Raw genomic sequence first — 25710 nt, 5'->3', positions numbered from 1 at the left:
TAGGGCCACAAGCCATCTGAGAGCTTTCTGTCCAAAAATGTTGGGAGGTATGCGGCCACACTTGCAGCCTACATCGCACCCCGAACAACAGCAACAGCAACAACAGAGACCTTTTAATAAAACGGTAGCCACATCTCCAACAACAACATCAGAGGATAGTGAACCCATAGAATGGGTAAAACCACCCAGAGTATCTGTCAAACCAGCCCCTTCACCCTCTCTCCCTAGCATACACTCACATCAACATGCTCACACTACCACAAACACACTCACACTCCCCGAGAGAGATTCTACAAACACTAGTCCTTCCTCGTCCCGTAGTGAATATGAGCAAAAAATCGTAAAAGACAAAGGAAAAAGAAGACAGACGAAACTACATCAACACCTGAAAACACAGAAACCCCCAGTGCATCGAACATGGACACAGCACAACCAACACCAGTACCACCATCTCCACTACTACCACCACCTTAACCAAATCCACCAATGCACTCACAACCACATGTAGCCCTAAAAAGAAGGCTCACAGTCACCAATACAGAAACACCGAATTCTGCTCGTGAGGAGAACCAACAAAATTTGTTGGCTCTCATAGTCAAAAACAAGGAGATTGAGAGAGAGGGTGCAATTTACGACACCAGCACCCTTAGGGTTCCGGATCGCTTAATACTCTTTCGGCTACCCCTAAAAACATACAAAGAAATTAAAAGGGATTTCCCGCATGACATGGGAAGGCCAAACGTCCTCGTCACGAAAAGGCTTTTAGCTGGTTTCCCAGAGGAACTAGATCCGAAGTTCGCTCTTTCTTTCTTTTCCTCGAGACTTTTGAGCCATCGTAGTGATTGTCAGAGTGGGATGCATAAATGTTCGCGGCCTGAGGTCACTCTGTAAACAAGGTCGCTTGCTCAATGACCTCAGGTCGCTAGGTTTGGATGTGATAGCAGCCAGTAAGACCATTTCCGACACACGTGATCTTGCACCCAATTTCTATGATTATGAGATCTACACATCTCTTAGTGGGTCCGGCGGGAGAGGTGGGGTGGCAGTGCTGTTTAAATAAGGCCTGGATCTCGAAGTTCGGACGATCTTCCTGGACCTGGAAGATAAGTTGGTGGTCCTGGACGTGAACGATAGTGAAGGTGGTACCTTTAAACTAGTCACTGTTTACGCCCCCACAGGGGCGCGGCAATCAGATGTTTGGAGGTTTTCCTTGTGACGCCACGCTTTTTAATGTTAGTGGGTGACTGGTTTCGACAGCTTGGATGCACGCCTGGATAGGGTAGAGCTAGTTGATAAGAGAGTGGGAAGTAAAAGCCTCACATACCTGGTCAGCTGCTTTCAGTTGACTGATAGGTACCGACTGGACTTCCTGAATGCCCCAGAGTGGACATGGACGAACTGCATCGGGTCTTTCAGACTGTATCCATTTTGTAGGCCTGTAGACAGAAGTAATATATTGTCCACGTTTCAAAGTCGGACCATAAGTTTGTGATCTGTATGGTCGACATAGATAGGATCTATAGACAGGGACCCGGATATGGAAGCTAAACGCGTCCTACCGGGCGCGCCAAATTTTCAGGTTAGTAAGTTAGTCCATCGAGATTTGGCGTACACGATCGTCAACAGCCATTGTTGGATAGCCCTGAAATGACTATTAGAGTAGAGGCGGTAGGTTTTAGTAAGGAAATAGCATTAGAGGAATCTAGGATAGAGGGAGACCTAGATAGGAAGCTAGAAATTGAGCTTAGGAAAAGACGTGCTAGTGTGAGATTCGCTTTTGGTCAATTCTTCAATGCCAAGTACGAAGGTTTCATTGTCAGAGCTGAGGCACGTGCATTGAGACGGGAGTGGACGAAAGCTGTTCGATTGGCCCGGGTGACAGAGGCGCTTCGTAGAGACAAAGCAACAATTCGGTTTTTGGTGAGCTGTGATGGGTGCATGATAACTAAGTCCAAGCAGATGAATGCAAAATTTCAGCAGTACTTTGCCGAACTGTATGAGGGCGCGGTGGTGGATTTCACCTCCTATCTCAGTGGCATGCCACACCTCTCAGCCAGGGATGCCGAGTTCTGCGAAATTCTGATAACAGCCAAAGATATACGGGAAGCTATGAAGGCTTGCACAAGAAAGAAGTGTCCGGAGCAGGATGGTCTGCCCTTCGAGCTTTATTTTCATATGCCAGACTTGTTTGGTGGTCTGCTGGTAAACATCTGCCACAACTGGCAGCAGAACGGGAGAATTTCCAGTGCTGTGAGACGTGGATTGGTGGTGGTGTTGAGAATGGAACCGAACTAAGGAATAGAATTGAAGACTTTAGGCTTATGACTCTGTTGAATGCAGATAAGATTTTGCCTAGGTGGTAGCCAATAGTTTGGCGCTTGTCGTCGATAAGTTGGTTGGTGACACGCTGATATGCACTATCTGAGAACAGGGCTATCCACAACCTCCACTTCACGCGCTACATGATAGAGAGAGAGTGGGTAAGGAGCCTGGCATGGGTGGGGCCGATCAATTTCGATCACTCGAAAGCTTTTGATAAAGTCTACCACTTCTCTCGCAGCAGCGAGTTTCGGTCCCGTTTTCAGAGTCTGGATCGCTGCAATGTACAGCGGCATCTGTTCGGTGGTCAAAGTAAATGGCCGCCTTTCGGAATCGTTTAGAATCGCTCGTTCGGTCCGTCAAGGATGCCCACTGTCGCCTCTTCTGCACGTACTGGCTCTCGACCCATTGCTGCGGAAAATGAATATTTCGAGGGACATCTCGCGTGATCTAGGATGCAGAAGGTTTATGTCGGCTTACGCAGACGTCACTGTAATAGTATCGGACATCTCGGAAATCGAGGTAGTCGGTACTGCTCTAACGGAGTACGAAGCGGTGACAGGAGCAAAGATCAACCAGGAAAAGTCGGTGGACCTGCAGCTCGGTACCTGGAGAGGCAGGTCCATGCCAACCGACAGTATTGTAGAGCGCTGGGCAGGAGTACCGGTTAAACTGCTCAGGGTCTGGTTTGGTCCGGACCTCCAGGTGGACAAGAACTGGGGGTAGGTGACGAGCAGAGTAGCCAATGTTACCCAGAAATGGGCAGAGAGGAAGCTGTCCCTGAAGGGTGGGGTTGAGATGGTGATGCGTACATCGCTTCCGTCATCTACTACCACCTGACCGTCGTCCCTTGATAAAGTTGGTGCGCTTGCACTACCACTTCCTATGGAAGGGACGTATTCCGCTCGTCAGACGACCCATCTGCTGTCAACAGCCGCTAAGTGGAAGACTGGTCATGCCGTGGCTAATGATCCGCAGACATAGGCTGAAGCTGCGACGTCTCCAACGTTTCCTTAACGGTGAACAGGTGTGGTCGCCGTTCGTCAAAAGAGACTTACTGCAACTCGTCTCATTGATGGAGCTACACTCCTGGGTCAAGCGCAGGCCAAGAAAGGGCGCTAAGTACCTGGAGTATCGGCAAGCGCTCACGGCCTTCTTCCAATCGAGCAACGCAGTCGTTGGAGGTTCCACCATGGAGTTATATAGAGGATTAGTGGAGGAAAAGAGTGACGACGTACTCAGGGAAACACTGGGCGTCAAGATGGATCAACTAACTAGTCTTTTTCGGAGGACTTTCGGGCCAGGGCCTATGGATAACTTCCAGAAATTCCTGGCCTGGCAGCTCTGCCGGTTCGAGACAAGTTCTACAGACGCAGAAGTGCTGTCAGACAGACCTGTCCGAGATGTGCGCAGGTCGATGAAACCGTCCTGCGGGCACTCATCCAGGGTCCGTGCATTATTGACCTGTGGAGCTTCGTCGAACAGCTGTTATCACGCGTAGAACGGATGCGAGTCAGTTGTCTTCTGTTAGTCGGGAAGGTAAGGCAATATTCCTCTGCCGAGTGAATATAGTGAAGGAGGTAGTGTGGTGGACGAGGTCGAAAGGACTGAAGACAGACACTTTCTTCTTCGACCGAGCCCTCATCGACTTTTTGAAAAGGAAAATGGGGGTAGAGGGAAAAGTACTGTCTCCCCCTCCCAGTAAGTTTGTTAAAAGGTAGGGGATTGTTGCGAAAATGGCTCGTATGAATGGGCCTACTCTGTATATTCGTCTGTAAACCGGAACAGTTGAGTGTAAGAGAGGTGCCCTTGGCAGTCGGGGTGGCCAGTGTGTGTGGGTTTTCCTGGTTAGCACTGGGTGGACTCTCTCCTATTGGGGAATTTTGTTGCTTAATTTTTTTTTTGTTTTTTTTTTGTTTATACTTCTGTTTTAAACCCCCCAATTGTCCCTTGTTTTGTACTGTCCTGAATTGTTTTTGTGTTCGGCCCTTGTGGTCATTAAAGAACGAATTATTATTATTATTATTATTATTATTATTATTATTATTATTATTATTATTATTATTATTATTATTATTATTATTATTAAAGCGGCAAGCTGGTAGAATCGTTAGCACGCCGGGTAAAATGCTTAGCTGTATTTCGTCTGCTACTACGTTCTGAGTTCAAATTCCGCCGAGGTCGACTTTACCTTTCATCACGTCGGAGTCGATAAATCAAATACCAGTTGAGTACTGTGGTCGATATGATTGACTGTACCCCTCCCCACAAAATCCAGGCCTTGTGCCTATAGTAGAAAGGATTATTATTATTATTATTATTATTATTATTATTATTATTATTATTATTATTATTATTATTATTATTATTATTATTGTTGTTGTTGGTGTTGTTGTTGTTTCCAAGGCGAGCTGGCAGAATTGTTAGCACGCCGGGCGAAATGCTTAGCGGTATTTCGTCTGTCGTCACGTTCTGAGTTCAAATCCGCCGAGGTCGACTTTACCATTCATCCTTTCGGGGTCGATAATTTAATAACCAATGAAACACTAGAGTCGATGTAATCGGCTTAGCCCCTCCCCAAAAGCTTCAGGCTTTGTGACTTTAGTAGAATGGATTACTGTTTTTAGTATACGTCAATCGACGCGCGTTCACATCGCTCTGTAAGTTTTGCTGTTATTCATACTGTTATGCACTGTTATACATTGTACATTTGTTATCGTTACTGAGTAAAACTGACCAGGACCTTGGGAAGCTGGTTAGTTCTCCATTTGTAGCCCTTAGAGGCTATTTTGTGTTTGTTTGGGCAAAGACGCCCCTCATTTTTTTTTTTTTTTTTGCTAAAAAACAAAGATGGTGACAGCAACATGAATAAGAGCGCACGTGAGGCCTATGAAAGAAATTTTCCCTTGCTTCTACCCTCCCCTTCCCCATCGCAGAAATAAAAGAAAATTACCAAAAGTGACAACACAAGCGAGAACATTGCCACCTCCACAGCCACCGCCGATTTCAGGAGAACGTCCACCACCAACAACATTAACGAAAAAGACAACAAGGAAAACGAGGCATGCAAATCCTGTAGAAACATTTTCTATTTTGTGAAAGCGACCAGAGACGTTAGTAAGACATTTTCATAGACTAAAATGAATTCAAGAGTCCGAAATATATGTTGGAGAAATGTGGCAGAAATGTAGAACTGTCCAGCAAGAAATCTATTCGCGGACAGTTTTATATAAAACAATTGGACCCAAAAGTAGGAAATGGATCAGGCAATACAGCAACAAATAGAGAAATGTTTAAAACTACAGTACTATATTTAAGAGATGAGGAATTATGTACATTATTTACATTTGACAGATATTTGTCCTCATCTTGTTTATTGTTAACACAACGTTTCGGCTTATATACCCTCCAGCCTTCATCAGGTCCCTTGAGGAAATTTCGAACCTGGGTTCTCATTCTTAAGGCATTTTTGATGTTGTTGTTGTTATTATTATTATTATTATTATTATTATTATTATTATTATTATTATTCAGGTTACTGTCTGGAATCGAACACGGAATCTTGGGGTTAGTAGCCCGCGCTCTTAACCCCTACGCCATATGCCCGTTTAGTACTACATTTCTGCCACATTTCTCCAACATGCATTTCGGACTCTTGAATTCATTTTCGTCTATGAAATACCTTAGGAATGAGAACCCAGGTTCGAAATTTCCCCAAAACACCTGATGAAGGCTGGAGAGTATATCAGCCGAAACGTTATGTTGACAACAAACAAGATGAGGACAAACATCCGTCAAATGTAAATAATGTGCTTAAAACTAGTTTGGAAAAACAAACCCTATGTAGTAAGAAGAAAGAAATGTGGGACTGTCGGGGTGAGATTCACCTCAGAAGAGGAGATCAAAAATCACACGACAGCTACCTTGTTCGGGGAGTATTCAGAATTAGAACGCTCAACATCCCACCAGAGATAAATATCTGCTAATTAATGATTGCAATTCTCCTCGACATAGATGAGAAAGACCACGGTTCTGCGAATACAGAAGATACACAAGCAGAACTGGTTACGACAGGGGACGCAGCTTCTAATACATGCTGATCAGCCAAGCTTGGAGGCTATTCCGGACTACATAAGCCTTACCGGATGGCACAAATCTTCACGTGGCTGTTGAAGGCAGAAAGCCAAAGTGCCACCCGTGCGAGGACACAAACCACCTTAAAGCTTTCTGCCCACAACAAAAGAGAGAAGTGGGTTCCCCAATTTTGCCGACACCATCACCACTACCACAACAACAACAACAATAACAAGAGCAGTAACACCAGCAGATGCAGGCGACTACAGCTACAAAAATAACAGTAACAGTAGTAGCAGCAACTGCAATCACAGAAGCACCGACAGCAGTAGCAGCAACAACACCAAGAACAACAGTGGAAACAACAACAGAGAAATCATCAACATCAATAGCAGTAGAAAGAACAGCATCAAAATCCCCAGAACAAACACTTTATCAACAGAAAAAAAACAAAAAAAGCTCCACAAGATTGTCCACTCCTGTGTTCATATGCCCTGGGGGGTGTGGGGAGCAGGGAGACCAAACTGGCGAATGGTTCACCGATCAAACAAAAGAAAAGAAACGACCAACAGCAACATCGATACAAAAAACTGGCAGGTATAATCTGAAGGTGGGGGGGACACCATCGAAAGCAAATTCTCATCCTCCTCCAACAGCAGCTACACCAGTATCGTCAACAACATCATTCACATCACTACCATCTCCACCACCACTATCACAAACACCACCATCTCAAGTACAATCCAATTTACACACACAACTTTCAGATTGCACATCTCAATACCAGCAAAAGTCAAACTCCGCCTCCCTTTCCAAGAGTTGTGGCATGTCGTCGAGGTAGGCACTAAAGTCTATCCTGCGTTCCGAGCTGCCATTCACACAACTGTTTGGGACGAATGGCAATCCGGAACGCAGATTGGACTTTATTACCTACCGCGAGGCATTCCACAACTTTCCGAGAGGTGGGCGGAGTGTTGTGAAATGTCGATAACAGCTGCAAAAATACGGGATGCGATGACGAATTGCATGGGGGGGGGGACAGATCACCTGGTTTGGATGGTCTTCCCTATGAGCTTTACTTCTATATCAAACTTGTTTGGCCCATAACGCTGCTAAATGCAGAATTTTGGCCAGGGTGTTTGCAAAGAGTTTAGCGCCTATCGTCTGAAACTGATTGGTGATGCGCAAACATGCACAATCCCAAGCACATACATCTGCGACAGCCTCCACCACATGCGATACATCATAGACAGAGTGAGTAAGAAATCTGGCATTGGATCAATCTAATTTCGATAAGGTCAACCACCAATACTTGGCAGTTATTCTCACAGCGGTCAGTTTCGGTCCCGTTTTCCGTGGCTGGATCACTGCAATGTACAGCGACATTTGCTCGGTAGTTCATGTGAATGGTTACTTATCGGAACCATTCAACACTATGCCTTATATCCGTCAAGTGTGTTCCCTCTCGTCTCTTCTGTATATACTGGCTCTTGAGCCATTACTGCGGAAATTGGAAACATTGAAAGGCATCCTGTGTAAAGTAGGACGTGGAAGAATCGTGTCGGCATATGCAGACGATGTCACCGTCATAGTGTCGAAGAGCAGGCACAAAGATCTGGTCGGCACTGCTCCAAAAGGATGCGAGGCAGTGACAGGAGAAAAAAAAGAGAAACCAGTTGACCTGCAGCTCGGCACCTGGAGAGGCAGGTCCATACCGTACAGTAACGTCATGGGAAGCTGGACAGAGGGACCAATTAAATTGTTCGGTGTCTGGTTTGTTCCAATTCTCCAGGTGGAGAAGAACTAGGACGAAGTGACAAACAGAGTAACTAACCTATCTCATTCAGGTATGGGCCGAGAGAAATCTATCCCTAAAAGGCCGGACAGTGGTGGCGAATGCATGCATCGCCTCCGTCATATATTATCACCTGACCGTCGTGCCTTGCCCCGGTTCATGTCTGATCAAACTAGAGCGCGTACTTTTCCACCTTCTGCGGAAGGGGCGCGCCCCACTTGTCAGGTGCTCCATTTGCTATCAACACCCGCTGAATGGAGGGCTGGATATGACGTGGATGTTGATGCACAGACTTGCACTGAGGCTGAGACATCTTCAGTACTTCCTACACGGCGGGCAGGTGTGATCACCATTTGTCAGACACGATTTCCCACACCTCGTCTCTTTGTCTAATCTGCAGTCCTGGATCAAGTGTAGACCGAGGCAAGGCTCTTGGCACTTGATGTATCGCTAGGCACTCAGTCTTTTGTCAGTTGGGCAATGCAGTAGGTGTAAGCTCCACTCAGGTTTTCTATAGGGGGTTAGTGACGGGCAAGTGCGATGACGTTCTTGAGGAAACACTGGGTGTCGATGTGTATAAGTTGGCTGGTCTGTTCCGGAGGACTTTTGGGACGGGGACCATGGATAACTTCCAGAAATTCCTAGCCTGGCAGTGCTACCAGGGGCATTACCGATTGGGGATAAACACTACAGGTATGGAAATGCCGTCAGCCGGGTTTGCCCAAAGTGTGCGCAGAACGATAAAACTGTTCTGCATGCTCTAGTCCAGTGCTCGAGCATTAACTTGTGGGTTCATGTCGAACACCTTCAGTCACGTGTGGGACGGATCCAGCTATCAGCTGAATCCATCTTGAAAATCACTCCGACGCCTTCCTTCCGCCAAGAATGGCAGACAGTGTTTCTTTGTCTGGTGACCTTAGAGAAAGAGGTTGTGTGGTACACCAGGCTGAAAGGGCTGAAGACATACATTTTCCTCTTTGGCCAAGCCTTCATCAACTTTTTCAAGTTTCAGTTGAAAAGGGAAGTGAGGATAGAGAAGAAAGTTCTGCCACCCAGCAATTTTATTAACGTGAATGGCCCACCTCTAAATGTCCCTTTCCTTTGAAGTCAGGACGATCGTGATTTTTTTTTTTTTTGTGGGGTTTCTACGAGCAACCCTAGGAAGCCTCCCTTTTTTGGGGGATTTATTGGTTGTAATTTTTATTTTTATTAACTTTTTACACAAGTAAATCCCACTTTTTTCTGTTGTGTAGTCCTATCTTATTCTCTCACTGGTGAATAAAGAAAAGATTATTATTATTATTATTATTATTATTATTATTATTATTATTATTATTATTATTATTATTATTATTATTATTATTATTTTATGTTTGACTTTTGTTTTGCATTTGTACAAGTTGGATCCAAGTCTCACCCAGAGACCTCAAGAAACAACAAGTTAGAAGTTCATGTAGGTGTTATGCCTAGGGTACCATATATTTGGATTTGTACAGTTTTGTTCAAGTGAATGTTTAAGAAACCATAAGAAAATTATGTGTTTGCTTTAAAATTTGAGATCACATAGACAGTATTTTACGTAGGATATGGGCAGTTCCCATGAGCACTATCTTTTGAACTTCAGCCATTTTGGGGTTTCCTGGAATCTGATCTAGGTAGTAATCAGCCCGTTTCGCTGTCATTCCCAGGGCACCTATGACAATAGGTATTGTTTTCGTCTTCAGATTCCACATTTTGCTAATTTCTATTTCAAGATCTTTATCAATATTATTATTATTATTATTATTATTATTATTATTATTATTATTATTATTATTATTATTATTATTATTCAGTAGTTTTATTTTTATAACGTACTTTCACTTCACTACCGAGCGCAGCTCTGTGCGCCTTGGGTATGTGCTGTGGTTTGCTGTGGTGCTCTTATATTTACTGTATTGAAAGTGTTTTGCGTAGAATGTGTGCAGTACCCAGTAGTGCAATTTTCTGTATGTTATATATATTTGTAAGTCCTGGTGTTTTTGTTATGTATTTGTCTGAATATTTTTTTATTATACCTAAGGCACCTACTATGATAGGAATTGTTTCTGTTTTTAGATTCCACATTCGAGTTATCTCTATTTCCAGGTCTTTGTATTTTGAAAGTTTTTCCATTTCTTTTAGAGAAACGTTGTCATCTGCTGGTATTGAAACATCAATTAGAAGGCATTTTTTTCCTTCATGATCTTTGACAACTATATCTGGTCTATTTGCCTTAATTTCTCTATCTGTGTGTATTGGCATATCCCAGAGTATGGTTGCTTTCTCGTTTTCTGTGACCTTTTCTGGCGTGTGTTTATACCATCTTTTTTCTGTTGCTATTCCATAATGTTGGCATAGCTTCCAGTGTATATAGGTCCCAGCTCTGTCGTGTCTGTGAATATATTCCTTCTTAGCCAGGACTGGGCAGCCAGAGATAATATGATTTATTGTTTCTTGTCGATCTCCACATATTCTACAGTTACTTGTTATATTTCTTTTCATTATGTGTTTTTGGTAATTTCTGGTGGGGAGGCTTTGGTCTTGTGCAGCAATTAAAAATCCTTCAGTCTCTGCTTTGAGTCCTGAGCTTCTCAGCCATTGCTGGGATTTTTCTCTGTCTATTTCTTTCGCATTTAGTTTAGCCCAGTATTTACCATGTAGGGGCTTTTCTTGCCATCGTTTTATCATGGTCCGTTGCTGTTCTAGTTTTAGTTTGGATTTCATTTGTTTTATAGCTTTTGTTGTTTCTTCTTCTTCTTCTTCGTATTTGTTAGGTAGATTGATTTCTTGTTTGTATTTGTCAGCTTCCTTAAATACTGAAAACAGTTTTTTGTTTTGCTCGTGTTTTGTGGCTATTTGTATTAGTTTCCCTTGCTTCTGGAGTAGGTATTTTTGCAGTCCTATGGTGGTTATTTTATAATAGTTTTCTAGCTGTATAAGACCCCTGCCACCTTCTGTGCGTTGTATATATAGCCTTTCTATGTCAGATTTTGGGTGGTGCATCCTATATCCTGTCATTATTTTTCTTGTTTTCCTGTCTATTTTACATAGTTCGTTTAGTGTCCAGTTAAGGATGTTGTAGCTGTAGCTTATAACTGGGACAGCTAAAGTGTTGATACCCATTATCTTGTTTTTAGCATTGAGCTCTGTTTTTAGTATTGATCTAACTCGTCTATAGTACTCTTTCTTTATTTTTTCTTTCATTTGTGTATGTTGTATCCTATCTAGTTCATTGACTCCTAAATACTTATATGGTTGGCTTTCGTCTAGTTCTCTTATTTCATTGGCTTTATCTAGTGTTATATTGCTACTTTTAACTAATTTTCCTCTTTTCAGGGTTGCTTTGGCACATTTTTCTAATCCGAATTTCATTTCTATTTCCTTGGTAAAGCCGTGTACTGTCTGTAGTAGTGTTTCTAGCTCTTTGTCGTTTTTTGCATATAATTTTAGGTCATCCATATATAGAAGGTGGCTGACTGTTTTTCCATAGCATTTGTAACCGCATCCAGTTCTATTTAGCAATTCTGTTAGAGGTGTGAGTGCCAGGCAGAACAGGAATGGAGAGAGCGTGTCTCCCTGGAATATTCCTCTTCTAATGGGGATGGCTTTCGTTTTCACAAGTCCCTCTTTTGTTTGGAGCTGTAGCACTGTCTGCCATTTGTTCATTGAGTGCTCTATGTATTTTATGATAATTGGTGCCACCTTGTTTATGGCTAGTGTTTCCAGAATCCACGTGTGGGGAACACTGTCGAAAGCCTTTTGGTAGTCCACCCAGGCCATACTGAGGCCTTTCTTCTTTCTGCGGCTGTCTTCAGTTATGGCTTTATTGATCAATAATTGATCTTTACAGCCGTATGAGCCCTTGCAGCATCCCTTCTGCTCTTCTGGAAACAGGTTGTTATTTTCCAGGTGTTTACTCACTCTCTGTGATATTATTGCAGTAAAGGCTTTGTAGATCGTAGGGAGACAGGTTATAGGTCTATAGTTTTGTGGTTTCTCCGTTTCCGTGGATTTGGGGATTAAGATGGTTTTCCCTTTTGTGAGCCATTCAGGCATTGTTTCTGGATCTGCTATTATGTTGTTAAAGTTTTCTGCCAGCTTTTTATGCATTGCTGGCAGGTGTTTTAACCAGAAATTGGGGATCTTGTCGTGTCCAGGTGCTTTCCAGTTGCTTAGTCTTTGCAGTGTCTGGGTGACCTCTTCAGTTGTTATAGGGGCCCAGAGTTGCTCAGGTGCTAAGTTCGTTGTTTTAATGGTCCTTTTTTGGGGTTGTTGCTTCACCGACCATATTTGTTTCCAGAATTTCTCTAGTTCTTCTGCTGTTGGTGCTGAAGTAATGTCTATTTTATTTTTACCCAGTTCTTGGTAGAGTTTTTTGGGGTTGGATTTGAACTGTTTGTTTTGTTCAAAGAAACGTTGGCGTTTCTCATACCGCGGATCCTCTGTGCTTTGGCAAGGATGTCTTGCTTTAGTTTTTCTTTTGCCTCAGGTAAGTCTTTTTCTGTAATGCTGTATTTGTACAGTATTTTTGTTTTCTTCTTGTTACTTAGTAGTGTTGATTGTTTACTAATTTCGTTGAGAATCGATAAATCTTTTCTCTTTTTTTTAATTTTGTTCTGGATGTTATTTATCCACAAGGTCTGTTTGGGTGGTAGAACTCCTGTTCGGATGGGTTTGAGTGAGTATCCTGCTTCTTTTGTGGCTGCAGTGGCTGCCGCATATATCATGTCATTTAGCTCAGTGATATTGCCTGTTGTTTCTGTGGTTGTTAGTTCCGTGACGGCCAGGTTTATGCTATTTATTATTGATGTTGTTTTATTGTCTATTTTGATTTTGGGGAGATATAATCTGTGGTCCATTCTAAGATCTGTGGTTTTCAGTTCTTCGGTTATTTTCATTTTCATAGTATCGTAATTATTAGGTTTCCCTTCGTTATTTCCAGGCTTTATATTTGTTTTGCCTTCCTTTTCATTCATATGTTTGTCTGTGGTGTTCTGGATTGGTGCTTTTTGTACACTATTATACATCTCTACGGTCTGGGTTTGTTGTTTTTTGTTTACTTCGTTTTTGCCGGGCATGTTACGTTTGTCCTCGTGTTTTGCTATCTCAGTGTTTATATTATTATTTGGCATTGCTGTGTGACTACTATCTAGATTTTCCTGATGTATTTTTTCTTTCAATTGCTCTATTTCTATTTCTGATATTTTTTTTGCTTTTAGAATATATCTTCTTATGTTAGCTAGTTTGTTAGGGTTCATTGTTTTATCGAGGTCTATATTTACATTATTTTTCTTCCATGTTTTATATGTATGTGTTGTTGCGTTTTCGTTTTTTGGGTAGAGTACTGCTGTGAAATAGGCGTGTAGGATCGAAATGTGTTCCTCACGTGTCCATTTATGCCGTTTTGGTTTTGTTTGCGGGACATGAGGAACAACGTCCGGCCCTTTATTTTGACGGTCGTCGTTTTCGTAGGGTACCGGTTCGTTTATTTCTGTTGTCAGATTGTTTTGCACGTTCATATCTTCGTATTTTTTTCTTAACAAGCTTACAGTACGTACTTCTCGGTTGTTATTCTTGGGTGAAATAATACCGGTGTTATTTAATATGTTTGTAATTTTTTTGTACATGGTGTTTTGGGATTCGAAGATGGTCTGATTTTGATGTAACACGTGTGTTTACGATCGCTGTGCGGGTAGTGGAGGTATCAAGTTAAAATACATCATTATATTTGTAAAAATAGAGATAAATTTCAATGAGTATTACTTACTCGGGTATAGTCCAACCCTTTGTCAGCTATTTTTTGTATATGGTGTTTGGGTTTGGGGATGGTCTGTATTTTGATGTAACACGTGTGTTTACGATCGCTGTTCGGGTAGTGGAGGTATCAAGTTAAAATACATCATTATATTTGGAAAAATAGGAATAAATTTCAATGAGTATTACTTACTCGGGTATAGTCCAACCCTTTGTCAGCTATATTTGGGCTCCATGCGATGTCTTTATTTCCGATGTTTTTGGATAAGTTTCGGAGCAGTGATTTATCGTACTCACATGTTAAACTTCCCCGGTGTTATCTTATTATTATTATTATTATTATTATTATTATTATTATTATTATTATTATTATTATTATTATTATTAGTGAAGGCGCATGGCTCAGTGGTTAGAGCGTCGAGCTTACGATCGTGAGGTTGTGAGTTCGAATCCCGGATCGGGCTGCGTGTTGTGTTCTTAAGCAAGACACCTTATTTCACGTTGCTGCAGTTCACTCAGCTGTAGAAATGAGTTGCGACGTCACACGTGCCAAGCTGTATCGGCCTTTGCCTTTCCCTTGGATAACACTGGTGGCGTGGAGCGGGGAGGCCGGTATGCACGGGCGACTGCTGGTCTTCCATAAAAAAACAACCTTGTCGGGACTTGTGCCTGGGAGGGTAACTTCCTAGGTGCAATCCCATGGTCAGTCATGACCGAAGGGGGTCTCCGCAATTATTATTATTATTATTATTATTATTATTATTATTATTATTATTATTATTATTATTATTATCGCCTTTGCACAGCTTCTGACGCTGGAGATGTCCTACGGTGTCAGCTGCTCACTACCAGTGTACTGAGGTAACACCCCTTATTTTTCGAGCACCTTCAGGAGTATTTGAGCCGTTCCAAGCAGTGCTGTTTTCTGCAAGTACTCCACCCTTATCGCTACCACTATTTGTACCATGTACTTCTCAAGATTCTTACGCACTGTTCCCAGGGCTCCGACAATTATTGGTACTACTACCATCTTTTTCATCGACCACAACTGCTTAACCTCCAAAGCTAACCTGTCATATCTATCGACTTTTCTTTCTTCCTTGTCGCATACTTTGTTGTCAGCTGGGCATGCTATATCTATGATCCAGCATAGTTTGCTTTCTTTCTCATTTAAGACTATGTCTGGCTTCTTATTCTCTATCTCATGGTCGCACTGAATCACAAAATCTCACAGGATCTTTGCATTATCATTTTCGATGATGCCTTCGGGTTTATGGTCGTACCAATTTTTTTGCTGTCAAGTCCATACTTACTGCAAATTGTTCAATGGACAAGCCTGGATATATTGTCGTGTCGTCTCATATATTCCTTCTGGGCTAGTGGCGTACATTGACTGGAAATATGCTATACGGTTTCACCATTTTGTCCACAAATTCTGAACTTATTGCTTTCTGATGTGTTGTCTATTCTGTATTTTATGTAATTTGCTCCTAGTGCTTGCTCTTGGGCAGCACAGATTAGAGCCTCAGTTTTCAGTTTTAAATCACTTTTAGTCATCCACAGCCATCTTTTTTCTCTCTGTCTCATCTTCAACATCCCTATGAAATTGTCCATGCATTGTTTTCTTTACCCACCTATTTTCAGTTTCATTCGTTTTCAGTTGCTTGAACAGTGCTTTATCTTTGCAATCTTTCATCCTATACAAGCCTGACCTTCTTATTTATAATAATATCGGTCCTGTAGCATTTTTTACATACCATGCTATGTTGTTTTCTTTTGTTTTCTTCTCTATTATTATTATTATTATTATTATTATTATTATTATTATTATTATTATTATTATTATTATTATTATTATTATTATTATTATTATTATTATTATTCAGTAGTTTTATTTTTATAACGTGCTTTCACTTCACTACCGAGCGCAGCTCTGTGTGCCTTGGGTATGTGCTGTGGTTTGCTGTGATGCTCTTATGGTTACTGTATTGAAAGTGTTTTGCATAGGATGTATGCAGTGCCCAGTAGTTCAATTTTCTGTATGTTATATATATTTATAAGTCCTGGTGTTTTTGTTATGTATTTGTCTGAAAATCTTTTTATTATACCTAAGGCACCTACTATGATAGGAATTGTTTCTGTTTTTAGATTCCACATTCGAGTTACCTCTATTTCCAGGTCTTTGTATTTTGAAAGTTTCTCCATTTCTTTTAGGGAAACGTTGTCATCTGCTGGTATTGATACATCAATTAGAAAGCATTTTTTTCCTTCATGATCTTTGACAACTATATCTGGTCTATTGGCCTTAATTTCTCTATCTGTGTGTATTGGCATATCCCAGAGTATGGTTGCTTTCTCGTTTTCTGTGACCTTTTCTGGCGTGTGTTTTTACCATCTTTTTTCTGTTGTTATTCCATAGTGTTGGCATAGCTTCCAGTGTATATAGGTCACAGCTCTGTCGTGTCTGTGAATATATTCCTTCTTATCGAGGACTGGGCAGCCAGAGATAATATGATTTATGTTTTTCTTGTCCATCGCCGCATATTCTGCAGTTACTTTTTATGTTTATTTTCATTATATGTTTTTGGTAATTTCTGGTGAGGCTTTGGTCTTGTGCAGCAATTAAAAATCCTTCAGTCTCTGCTTTGAGTCCTGAGCTTCTCAACCATTGCTGGGATTTTTCTCTGTCTATTTCTTTTGCATTTAGTTTAGCCCAGTGTTTACCATGTAGGGGCTTTTCTTGCCATCGTTTTATCATGGTCCGCTACTGTTCTAGTTTTAGTTTGGATTTCATTTGTTTTGTAGCTTTTGTTGTTTCTTCTTCTTCTTCTTCTTCTTCTTCTTCTTCTTCGTATTTATTAGGTAGTATGATTTCTTGTTTGTATTTGTCAGCTTCCTTAAATACTGAAAACAGCTTTTTGTTTTGCTCGTGTTTTGTGGCTATTTGTATTAGTTTTCCTTGCTTCTGAAGTAGGTATTTTTGCAGTCCTATGGTGGTTATTTTATAATCGTTTTCCAGATGTATAAGACCCCTACGTTGTATATATAGCCTTTCCATGTCAGATTTTGGGTGGTGCATCCTAGATCCTGTCATTATTTTTCTTGTTTTCCTGTCTATTTTAGATAGTTAGTTTAGTGTCCAGTTAAGGATATTGTAACTGTAACTTATAATTGGGACGGCTAAAGTGTTAATACCTGTTATCTTGTTTTTAGCATTGAGCTCTGTTTTTAGTATTGATCTAACTCGTCTATAGTACTCTTTCTTTATTTTTCTTTCATTTGTGTGTGTTTTGTCCTATCTAGTTCATTGATTCTTATCCTATCTAGTTCATTGATTCTTATCCTATCTAGTTCATTGATTCGTATCTTATCTAGTTCATTGATTCGTATCCTAGCTAGTTCATTGATTCATTATTATTATTATTATTATTATTATTGTTGTTGTTGTTTTACTTTTAATCTGCATGTTTGTTACAGTCACTTGCTGAGACACACCCAACACCCAATATCCTGGGGAAGTAGCGAAATATCTTTATGGAATACAACACAGACATTTAAATGGATAGGGTTTTTCAATTGATGTAGGCAGTACTTGAATGTTTTGGATTTCTCTGAGGCATGGTGCTCCTGAGATCATACCTAGATGTTTCTGACATCCTTTTTTATCATACCTAGGGCACCTAGAATAACAAGAACAGTTCTCGTTTTGAGATGCCACATCCTTTGTATTTCAATTTCCAAGTCCTTATATTTACTTAGTTTGTCAAATTCCTTTACAGATATATTTTTATCAGTAGAAACACATCTATTAATCTACAAGTATTTTGTTCCCTGTCTTTAATAATTATGTCTGGTCGATTAGCCTGGATCATTCTGTCAGTGTTGACTGGAAAATCCTAGAGGACAGTAACATTTTTAGCTTCAACGACTGGTTCAGGATGATGTTCATACCAGTAAGCAGGAGTGATGATTTTGTAGTGTTTACATATTTTCCAATGTAAATACTGTCCTACCCTATCGTGGCGATTATTGTATTCGTTTGATGTCAGTACAGAACATCCCAAGACGAGATGGTCTATTGTTTCGTCAAATGTGTCGCAGAATCTGCATTTAGGGTCAGAACTGTTTTGAAGAACGTTAGCCTGGTAGTTTTTTGTGAGCAAGCCTTGATCTTGTACCGCCAATATGAAACCTTCAGTCTCTGCTTTCAGTTCTGAACTTCTCAGCCACTGATGGGTTGTTGTTTAATCTACATCAGCATTTCAACTTCGAAGTATATACTGTCCATGCAGAGGATTCTGGCTCCACCGCTTTTATTTTTATTGTCGCTAACTTAGGTTACATATCTTGTGCTTGTTATGTTATTGCTATATCAAGTGAAAAGAAGTATCTAATATTTATACATCATGAATATTCTTATTTCCTATTTCACTCTGCTTTCATTACAGGCATTCATTTCCATCAAGCTATGTAGTTGAAATGGTAACATCTAATAATATTAACAGCTGATTTTCTCTTGGAACTTATAAAAAATTTGTTTCTAGTTTGGGGAAGAATTACTTAAGTGGAAGCAATATTTCAACGCCAGGAATAACATTTGTATGTACAAACACAATATTAAGAACACAAACATTAATCTTAGTGTAGACATTTGTGGATATGCCTGGGCTTTCACATAGCTATTCCACCTACTGAAATCAGCAACCAAATCTTCACGTTAAACCCTACCAGCTTAACAAAAGAACAGACACAATGGTTGATATATTCCTACATGTATAGTATTCAAAAGACGAGATTGTCATGGTTGGAATGCCATCAGTTATACATATGTTCGATCAGCATAACTGCAACAATATAATCAAACGATGAAACCTCTACACAGTTGCTTGACCTGCTAGAAACAACCACCAAATCTCTTTTAACTCATACCCTATATATTTGAACCGATGACCACAGCGTCTGCATCATCTACAAAGAAAAGAACTACACCATCATCAACAACAACAGCAGCAGCAGTAGCAACAACAACAGGGGCAACATTAAAACCAACAACAGTAACAGCAGTGACAGTAATAAACACAACAATTAAAATCATTAAAACTGATTCCAGTAATTAAATGGATGACAGAGAAAAATCCATTTGCATTTGTAAACGATTGTGTGCGGAGACATCAGTATGTCAGGAAAATAAAGAGGTCAGCAGCCAGCGAAAAATAACATTACCAAACGAAAACATTACAAATATAAAAAAAGACAAAACTTTAAATGCAACTTCCACTAAACAAGGCCATTTGCGAACTTGTTTTTGAAGGAAGACTTCAAAGATATGATTAAAGATCATTCCATGTGCCACACGTGCGAAGAAAGAACTCTTTTCAATAAGGTGTCGTTATTTTTCACTCGAAAAAGCAGGCAAGAAAAAAATAATGCCTTCGAAACTTCGCATTCCAGTAATGTTAGTGGTGGTATATTCGTTATCGAAATTGTCCTGGTTTTCAGAAAAGACTATAGAACTGTATGGTCTTTAGAAAAGATTTTTGAAAACCAGAACAATTATGGTCACAGAAGAAATAATCTTTTGGCTTATCGTAGTTTTCCAGGATCTCATTTAAAGCAAGAGATGCTCATTGTTATCTTGTGAAGAAGTTACATTTAATTGTAGAGAGAATTCCTTGGCTTGAAATGAACTGAACAATCCATCTTCAAAATCCCAAGATATCGTATCGAAATTTCCGGTTATAGTAGAATTACAAGAAAAAAAACTAACTGAAGTGTTTGTTCTTTGTTTTTGATTTTGTTTGGGGGGATTTTGTTTTTTGTTGTTGTTTTTTGGTAGGGGCGGCGTTTCCCTAAAGTTTGCGATGCGACTTAAAGGCAGAACACTGAACTCACCAACGTTATGTGCATTTCCAGATTTAGCAATAACCTGTCTAATGTTGTATAATGCAACAATTTCTGTGACATTTGATTAAGGAAATGTTTCAGAGGTGGCCTTCTTTCAAAATGATCTCGAAGGATTTTTCAATTCGTTTTGACTTCACGTTTTCATTCGAAAATTTCGTCGTCATACACATCAAAACGCAACCAAAGATGAGGTTTGCAGTAAGTAGTCTATAAAATACTGCGGACGGTTTTTTTTTTGTTTTTTTTTTGCCAAGGAGCTCACAAGTAAAATCATTTTTTAAAAATAACCATAAAGCTTTTCCTGGACACAAGTGCTTGATAGTTATCTTATTTTATCGACCCAAGAATAATGAAAGTTATAACTGATCACTGAAGAATTTTGTCTTCGTCCATACAGGACTGTAACTTCAAACCGTAAAACATTTTGTCTGATCCTTTAATATTTCAATCACCAGCTCTCTCCAAAGATGTAAAATAGTGAAAACCACACCCTAACTTACGGGGCAAAATATAATTCCATCCGATCATGTAGATGTTCGGGATCGTTTGAAAAAGTTACTTGAGGGTTGAAAGAGGAACCTGAGAAAAAGAACAATGAAAACATTGTAAAATTAGTGAATGTTTCAAAAGATTCTTCCACTAACCATAAGAAACTCAATCGGACGCATACGCTCAAGGATAAAGACATAGAAGAATTTTTGTTGTTATCGTTTATCCCTGCCTTTAACTCTGATTATATTGTCTTTTTAGAGGTTTCCCATCATAATGAGATATCATCTGCTCTCAGTAGATTCGTTCTCTATGGTTCGCCATGTCAGTCTTCCTTGTACATTTATTGTATTTGCAGTCAGTCCTTATACATTTACTGTATTTGTAGTCTACTCAATTCTGGACATTATCTACCCATGTAATTGTTTTGTTTTCTCCTCCCTCTTCCTTCCTTCATTTAGACTAGACAGTCTCTGTGAACAATTTACCCCAAATGAAGAGTTCAGAATATTTGAGTTTTCTCTGTTTGATTGTAATGTTCTTCCTTGATACTGATTTTGTTTTTTGTTTTTTTTACGTTCATTTTCATTTTATAAGACATAGCTTTGTTATTTACTGGAGTTAAACGGTTCTGTGGACCATCTTTTTTTAATTATTGGCTGTATTAAATTTGAATATCTAATCTGTTAAATATTTTCGCATAATCTATAAAACATGTAAATATGATTTATATCTAGATCTTTTTTTTTTTTAATTAGCTATTTCATCATAAATTTATGGTCTAAACCACTTTGCAGTTGGTTTATTTCTTAATTTATTTCTTATGTAATTCTTTCTCGAATGATTTTCAACAATAACTTAGTCACAAGTCTCGTTAGATTTATGGTGTAATCTTGTGTTTTACGTTTCTTTGGTAATGAGACAAATACAGTTGATATGTGCTCTCTCTTATATATTATATTACACAAGTCTATTATTAATTTAGTTTATAGCTATGTAATGCTTATAATACTTTAGTTAATATTTCATCTAATCTAGTCGTCTTTCCATCTTTTATGACTTTAATGCCTTTTATGCTTATTTTAAGATTTAGTTTCCGTAACTTTGAAATCGAGCATAGGTGGTCTATTCTCATCATCATACAGATGTTTTAGGCATTCAACTCGTCCCGATGCAGTCTGATCATGATCAAACAGTATTCTTCCATCTTTATTTTTAATGTTATCTGTTTATGGTTTCACATGTTTCATTATACGTTTCTCTGAATTTATGCAGAATTTTAAGTTTTTCATCTTAACTTTTTTTTTTATAAACTTGCTACTTGGTTTATCTTTTTCTACATTCAGAACACACCACTTATTTAGGCTGTTCTGTCTCTCTTTATCTTTATTCTTGTGTTTTTTACTTCACTTTTTAGTTCTTTGTCAGTTTTTTCTTCTTTTCTTTTCCGACACAGTTTTGTTTTGTGATGTTTGCACGCAAGTTTTAATTGCATTTCGTTTCGCTTTTATTTGTACATTATCAAATGGTTCTTATATTTCTTTTTCGGTGTGTCAATTTTCCTACTTGTTTCCTATTTCTAAATTATATTTCTGTTTGTATTCTGTCTGCTTGGGCGGGTTTAAGTTTAATTATTCTCTTCTTTTAGCCATTTTCATTTTCTTATGTTTGATAAGTAATTTAATTATCGCTGGATTATCCTCTGAATTGATATCTGTTTGAGAGTGTTTTCACATGGTTTCTAAAACGCTAGTTTATCTGTATAATATTTCTTGGTGGCAGCTGTGTATAATATTTCTAGTTTATCTGCGTATAATATTTCTTGGTGGCAGCTGTGTATACTATTTCTAGTTTATCTGCGTATAATATTTCTTGGTGGCAGCTGCTGGAATAGAGCAGTGGTGACTTCTAAATTCTTACTTTGATAATAATGGAGTGGTCAGTTACCTTTCTCGTTTCGTTCACCTAATTCACATGACTTTTTTTCCCTGTCGATTTTTATCATTAAAATCTACAGTTGCAATTTCAATTTTTTTATCTTTGACATATGATACCACATTTTGAATGTGGTGGTGAAAATTTTCAATCACTTCATCCTATAGTGGGGGTATATACCTGTTTGCTGTTTATATTAAAAGCTTTCCTTCTAGTTGATAGAAGAAAAGACCCTTTCTGAAAACTCTGATTTATTGAGGGTGAATCCTACTTCAGTATAAAAGATTAGAAAAAATTTCCTTATCTGCAAGTGCAGTTTTACTATGGAATGTATGAGTAAATGTATACTGGCCTAAACAGTTAAAGGATGTAAGTCGTCTGCTGAATGAAGTCAAGTTATTGGATTCAAATATCTAGCCTTAGAATCGCAGTGATATTTCGGAAAAGCATAAATTCCAAAGTAGGGACATTACTTTGGGTGCATGAAAACATTATAGGGAGTGAAGTTTGAAAACATTCGTGGTGAGATTCCTTTGATTTGTACGTAGGATGTTGTCTAGAAGAATTAGATAAGAGGACAAGACATAAGAAAGTTTCCCTTTTGATACTAACCCGCCTTAGACCTCTCTTAGTTCTATAAAACAACCATCTTGTTTTTAAAATGATTGACAGAATGGACTCCGCTAAAGTTACCCAAGGACTAGGTAGTAGTATTAAACTGGGTGACATATTAAGTCTCTCCATCCAAGAACTTGTAACGCAAAATACTGCAACGAATACCATAAGACATACTGTCTAATAGTCTAGTAATTCTTCCAATCCACTGCCTCTACTGGCATTCTATTTTATGGACTCTAAAAGGATGAAAAAGTGGAGTTATCCTCGGCATGATTTGAACGCAGAGCTCAGAGAACCAGAGAAAATATTATAAAGTTTTCTATCTAACGCTCTAACAACTTTAACACTTTTCCAGATGACAAATGTAAAACGATGTCACGCAACAAAATATCATTGCCTTGAATAATGAAGGTTTTACCACATTCACTATGAAAAGCGATTGATTGACAGAGACCTTAGAACACCGGGCAAAATTCTTGTATTTATTTACAACTCTTTAAGTTATGGGTTCAAATCCCGCCGATTTACTATTCATTTACTTTACTTTTAATTCGTTCAAAGTCCATAAGTGTATTGTAGTTGATTTAATTAACGGCTGTGAAACTGCTACAGTATTCTTGTGAAAAGCAAGAGGAACGCTAGGTGGTGTTAACTTTAAAGTTATATCAACTTATTGTCTGTTACCGTGGTCGAACGCAAGTTGAAGAATTAAAAAGTACTGGACTGATGATGGTGGCGATTGAGGTGGTCGGTGTGTGATATTGTTAGTGATAGTGCTGTTAGTGGTGTGCTGCTAGTTGTGGTTGCGGTGATGTGCTGGCGGTGGCGGCGGCGGTGGCGGCGGCGGTGGTGGTGGTGGTGGTGCAGGTGGTAGCGACTACGATGTTTACTCGTTGTAGATCCTAGCATTGATACCTATATAATATTTTTGAAGGCCTCTAGATTAAGGTAATGATGGTTTCCTATTCGAAACCTAAAGAAACAGATACTTAAGACGTCGAGGAAATCTTTACAAGATCACAACATGTGAAATCGAGAGCAATTATTCTGTTTAGATTGCTATTAAAATGTTTACTGTTTGTTATGTATGTTAAACTTATTAAGAATGGCATTATTTGCTTCCCAATACAATATATCTAGAATTTCTTCGCTTACTTATATTTTGATTATTCTTTTTGTTTTATCAGATTCTCCATGGACGGAAATTATTCTTTGATACGTAGTTTCACACTTAATAACATTTCTGATATGATAGCTATCTTTGACCAGCTGCAACCAAAAGAAAGAGAACTTTTACGACGACTCAGTAAAAACAAAGACCTATCAGATTTCCTCAAAGATACAAAGACTTTATATTTCTTCCCGGAATACCGCCTTCACAAGATTTTATTGCTCTATGTATCTCCGTTATTACTCGTTCTCGGAACATTTGGTAATATCTTCTCTGTCTTTGTAATGAGACAAAGATCGATAATAAGAATGACAGCTTACGTGTATCTAATCAACCTAGCTATTGCTGATTCAGTTGTACTCTATATTGGCTTGCTTAGACTTTGGATAAGCGAACTAACTGGAATGGATATACGAAATCAAACGTCCTGGCTTTGCAAGCTTGTTGTTTTCTGTGGTTACGTCTCCAGTGATTTCTCCGTCTGGTTAATTATTGCAGTAACCATTGAGCGTTATATTGTTGTCTGTCATCCTCGCAAAGTAAACAACTTTTGCACTGTACAGAGAGCAAAGTGGGTTGTCTGTGGCTTGTTGCTCTTGTTCGTTGCAATCAACATTCACTTCTTTTGGACTATCTCACTAAACGAAAGAAATGTCGACAATAAAATCAGCTATTACTGTAGTAGTCGAAAAGATTTTGATTATTTAGTGACGGTGTTGTGGCCGTGGGTCGATGCGTTCCTTTATTGTTTTGTCCCGTTTGGCACCATCTTGTCGCTTAACACATTGATCATCCGTCGGATTGTGGCTCTCAGCCGTGGAACAATAAAGATGCAAAGTGCACAAAGTAATTTGTTACAAGTAAGTACAATCCAAATAAATTTATCGCTATGCATTCTGTTTTATGTTCACGTTCGAGTTAACATATTTACGTTATCGCAATGTAGGGTACATTATGTAGGAAACATTAAAAAACTTACTAGAGATAATCATGGGTTAAGGAATAAACAATATTCTTTTCTACTCTAGGCACAAGGCCCGAAATTTTTAAAGAGGAGGTCAGTCGATTAGATCGACCCCAGTACGCAACTGGTACTTAATTTATCGACCCCGAAAAGATGAAATGTAAAAGCGACCTCGGTGGAATTTGAACTCAGAACGTAAAGACAGACGAAATACCTCTAAGCATTTCGCCTGGTGTGCTAACGTTTCTGCCAGCTCGCCGCCTTAGAAATAAACAATATTAATTGCGGACTAATAGTATTCATTTTTAAGGAACGTACGAGCAGTAACTCTTGACAGTTTTCAGTATTATCCGTTAGAAGAGCATATTCGTTAGAAGAGCATATAGGTCACCATATTTTCCAAACAAATGATGAAAGAATATCTAATTGAAATGTACATAAGTTAGCATAGAAAGATAGCATGGTTCAAGGAATAAATTTTTCAGCTATAAAATTAAAACTAGAATTAAACAAAAACTGAATGCCCTCTGCATAAAATTTTTTTTTTGATTTTGATTTTCGATCCACAAAATGAGGCTGTCATCCAAGTAATTTTTCCAATTTTCTAATACGTTTTGATGCCATACTTTAGCTTAGATTCTTCATACTGATCCATATTCTAGCTTA

The 25710-nt window shown here is 39.2% G+C and overlaps 1 protein-coding gene across 1 annotated transcript in view; it reads left to right on the top strand.

Moving 5' to 3' along the window:
* LOC106879112 (thyrotropin-releasing hormone receptor) overlaps positions 1–25710 on the top strand; it is an 85360-nt gene that overhangs the window by 51082 nt on the left and 8568 nt on the right. The window contains exon 3 of the mRNA XM_089338241.1: positions 24097–24940. Coding sequence (XP_089194367.1) covers positions 24104–24940 — 837 coding nt within the window. The 5' untranslated portion in view covers positions 24097–24103. The remainder of the gene's footprint in view (positions 1–24096; positions 24941–25710) is intronic.

The sequence above is a fragment of the Octopus bimaculoides genome, chromosome 20 (assembly GCF_046866305.1).
Source record: "Octopus bimaculoides isolate indiv1 chromosome 20, ASM4686630v1, whole genome shotgun sequence".
Classification (NCBI taxonomy): domain Eukaryota; kingdom Metazoa; phylum Mollusca; class Cephalopoda; order Octopoda; family Octopodidae; genus Octopus; species Octopus bimaculoides.
Note: the sequence above shows the minus strand (reverse complement) of the source record. Positions and strands in the feature narration are given on the sequence as shown.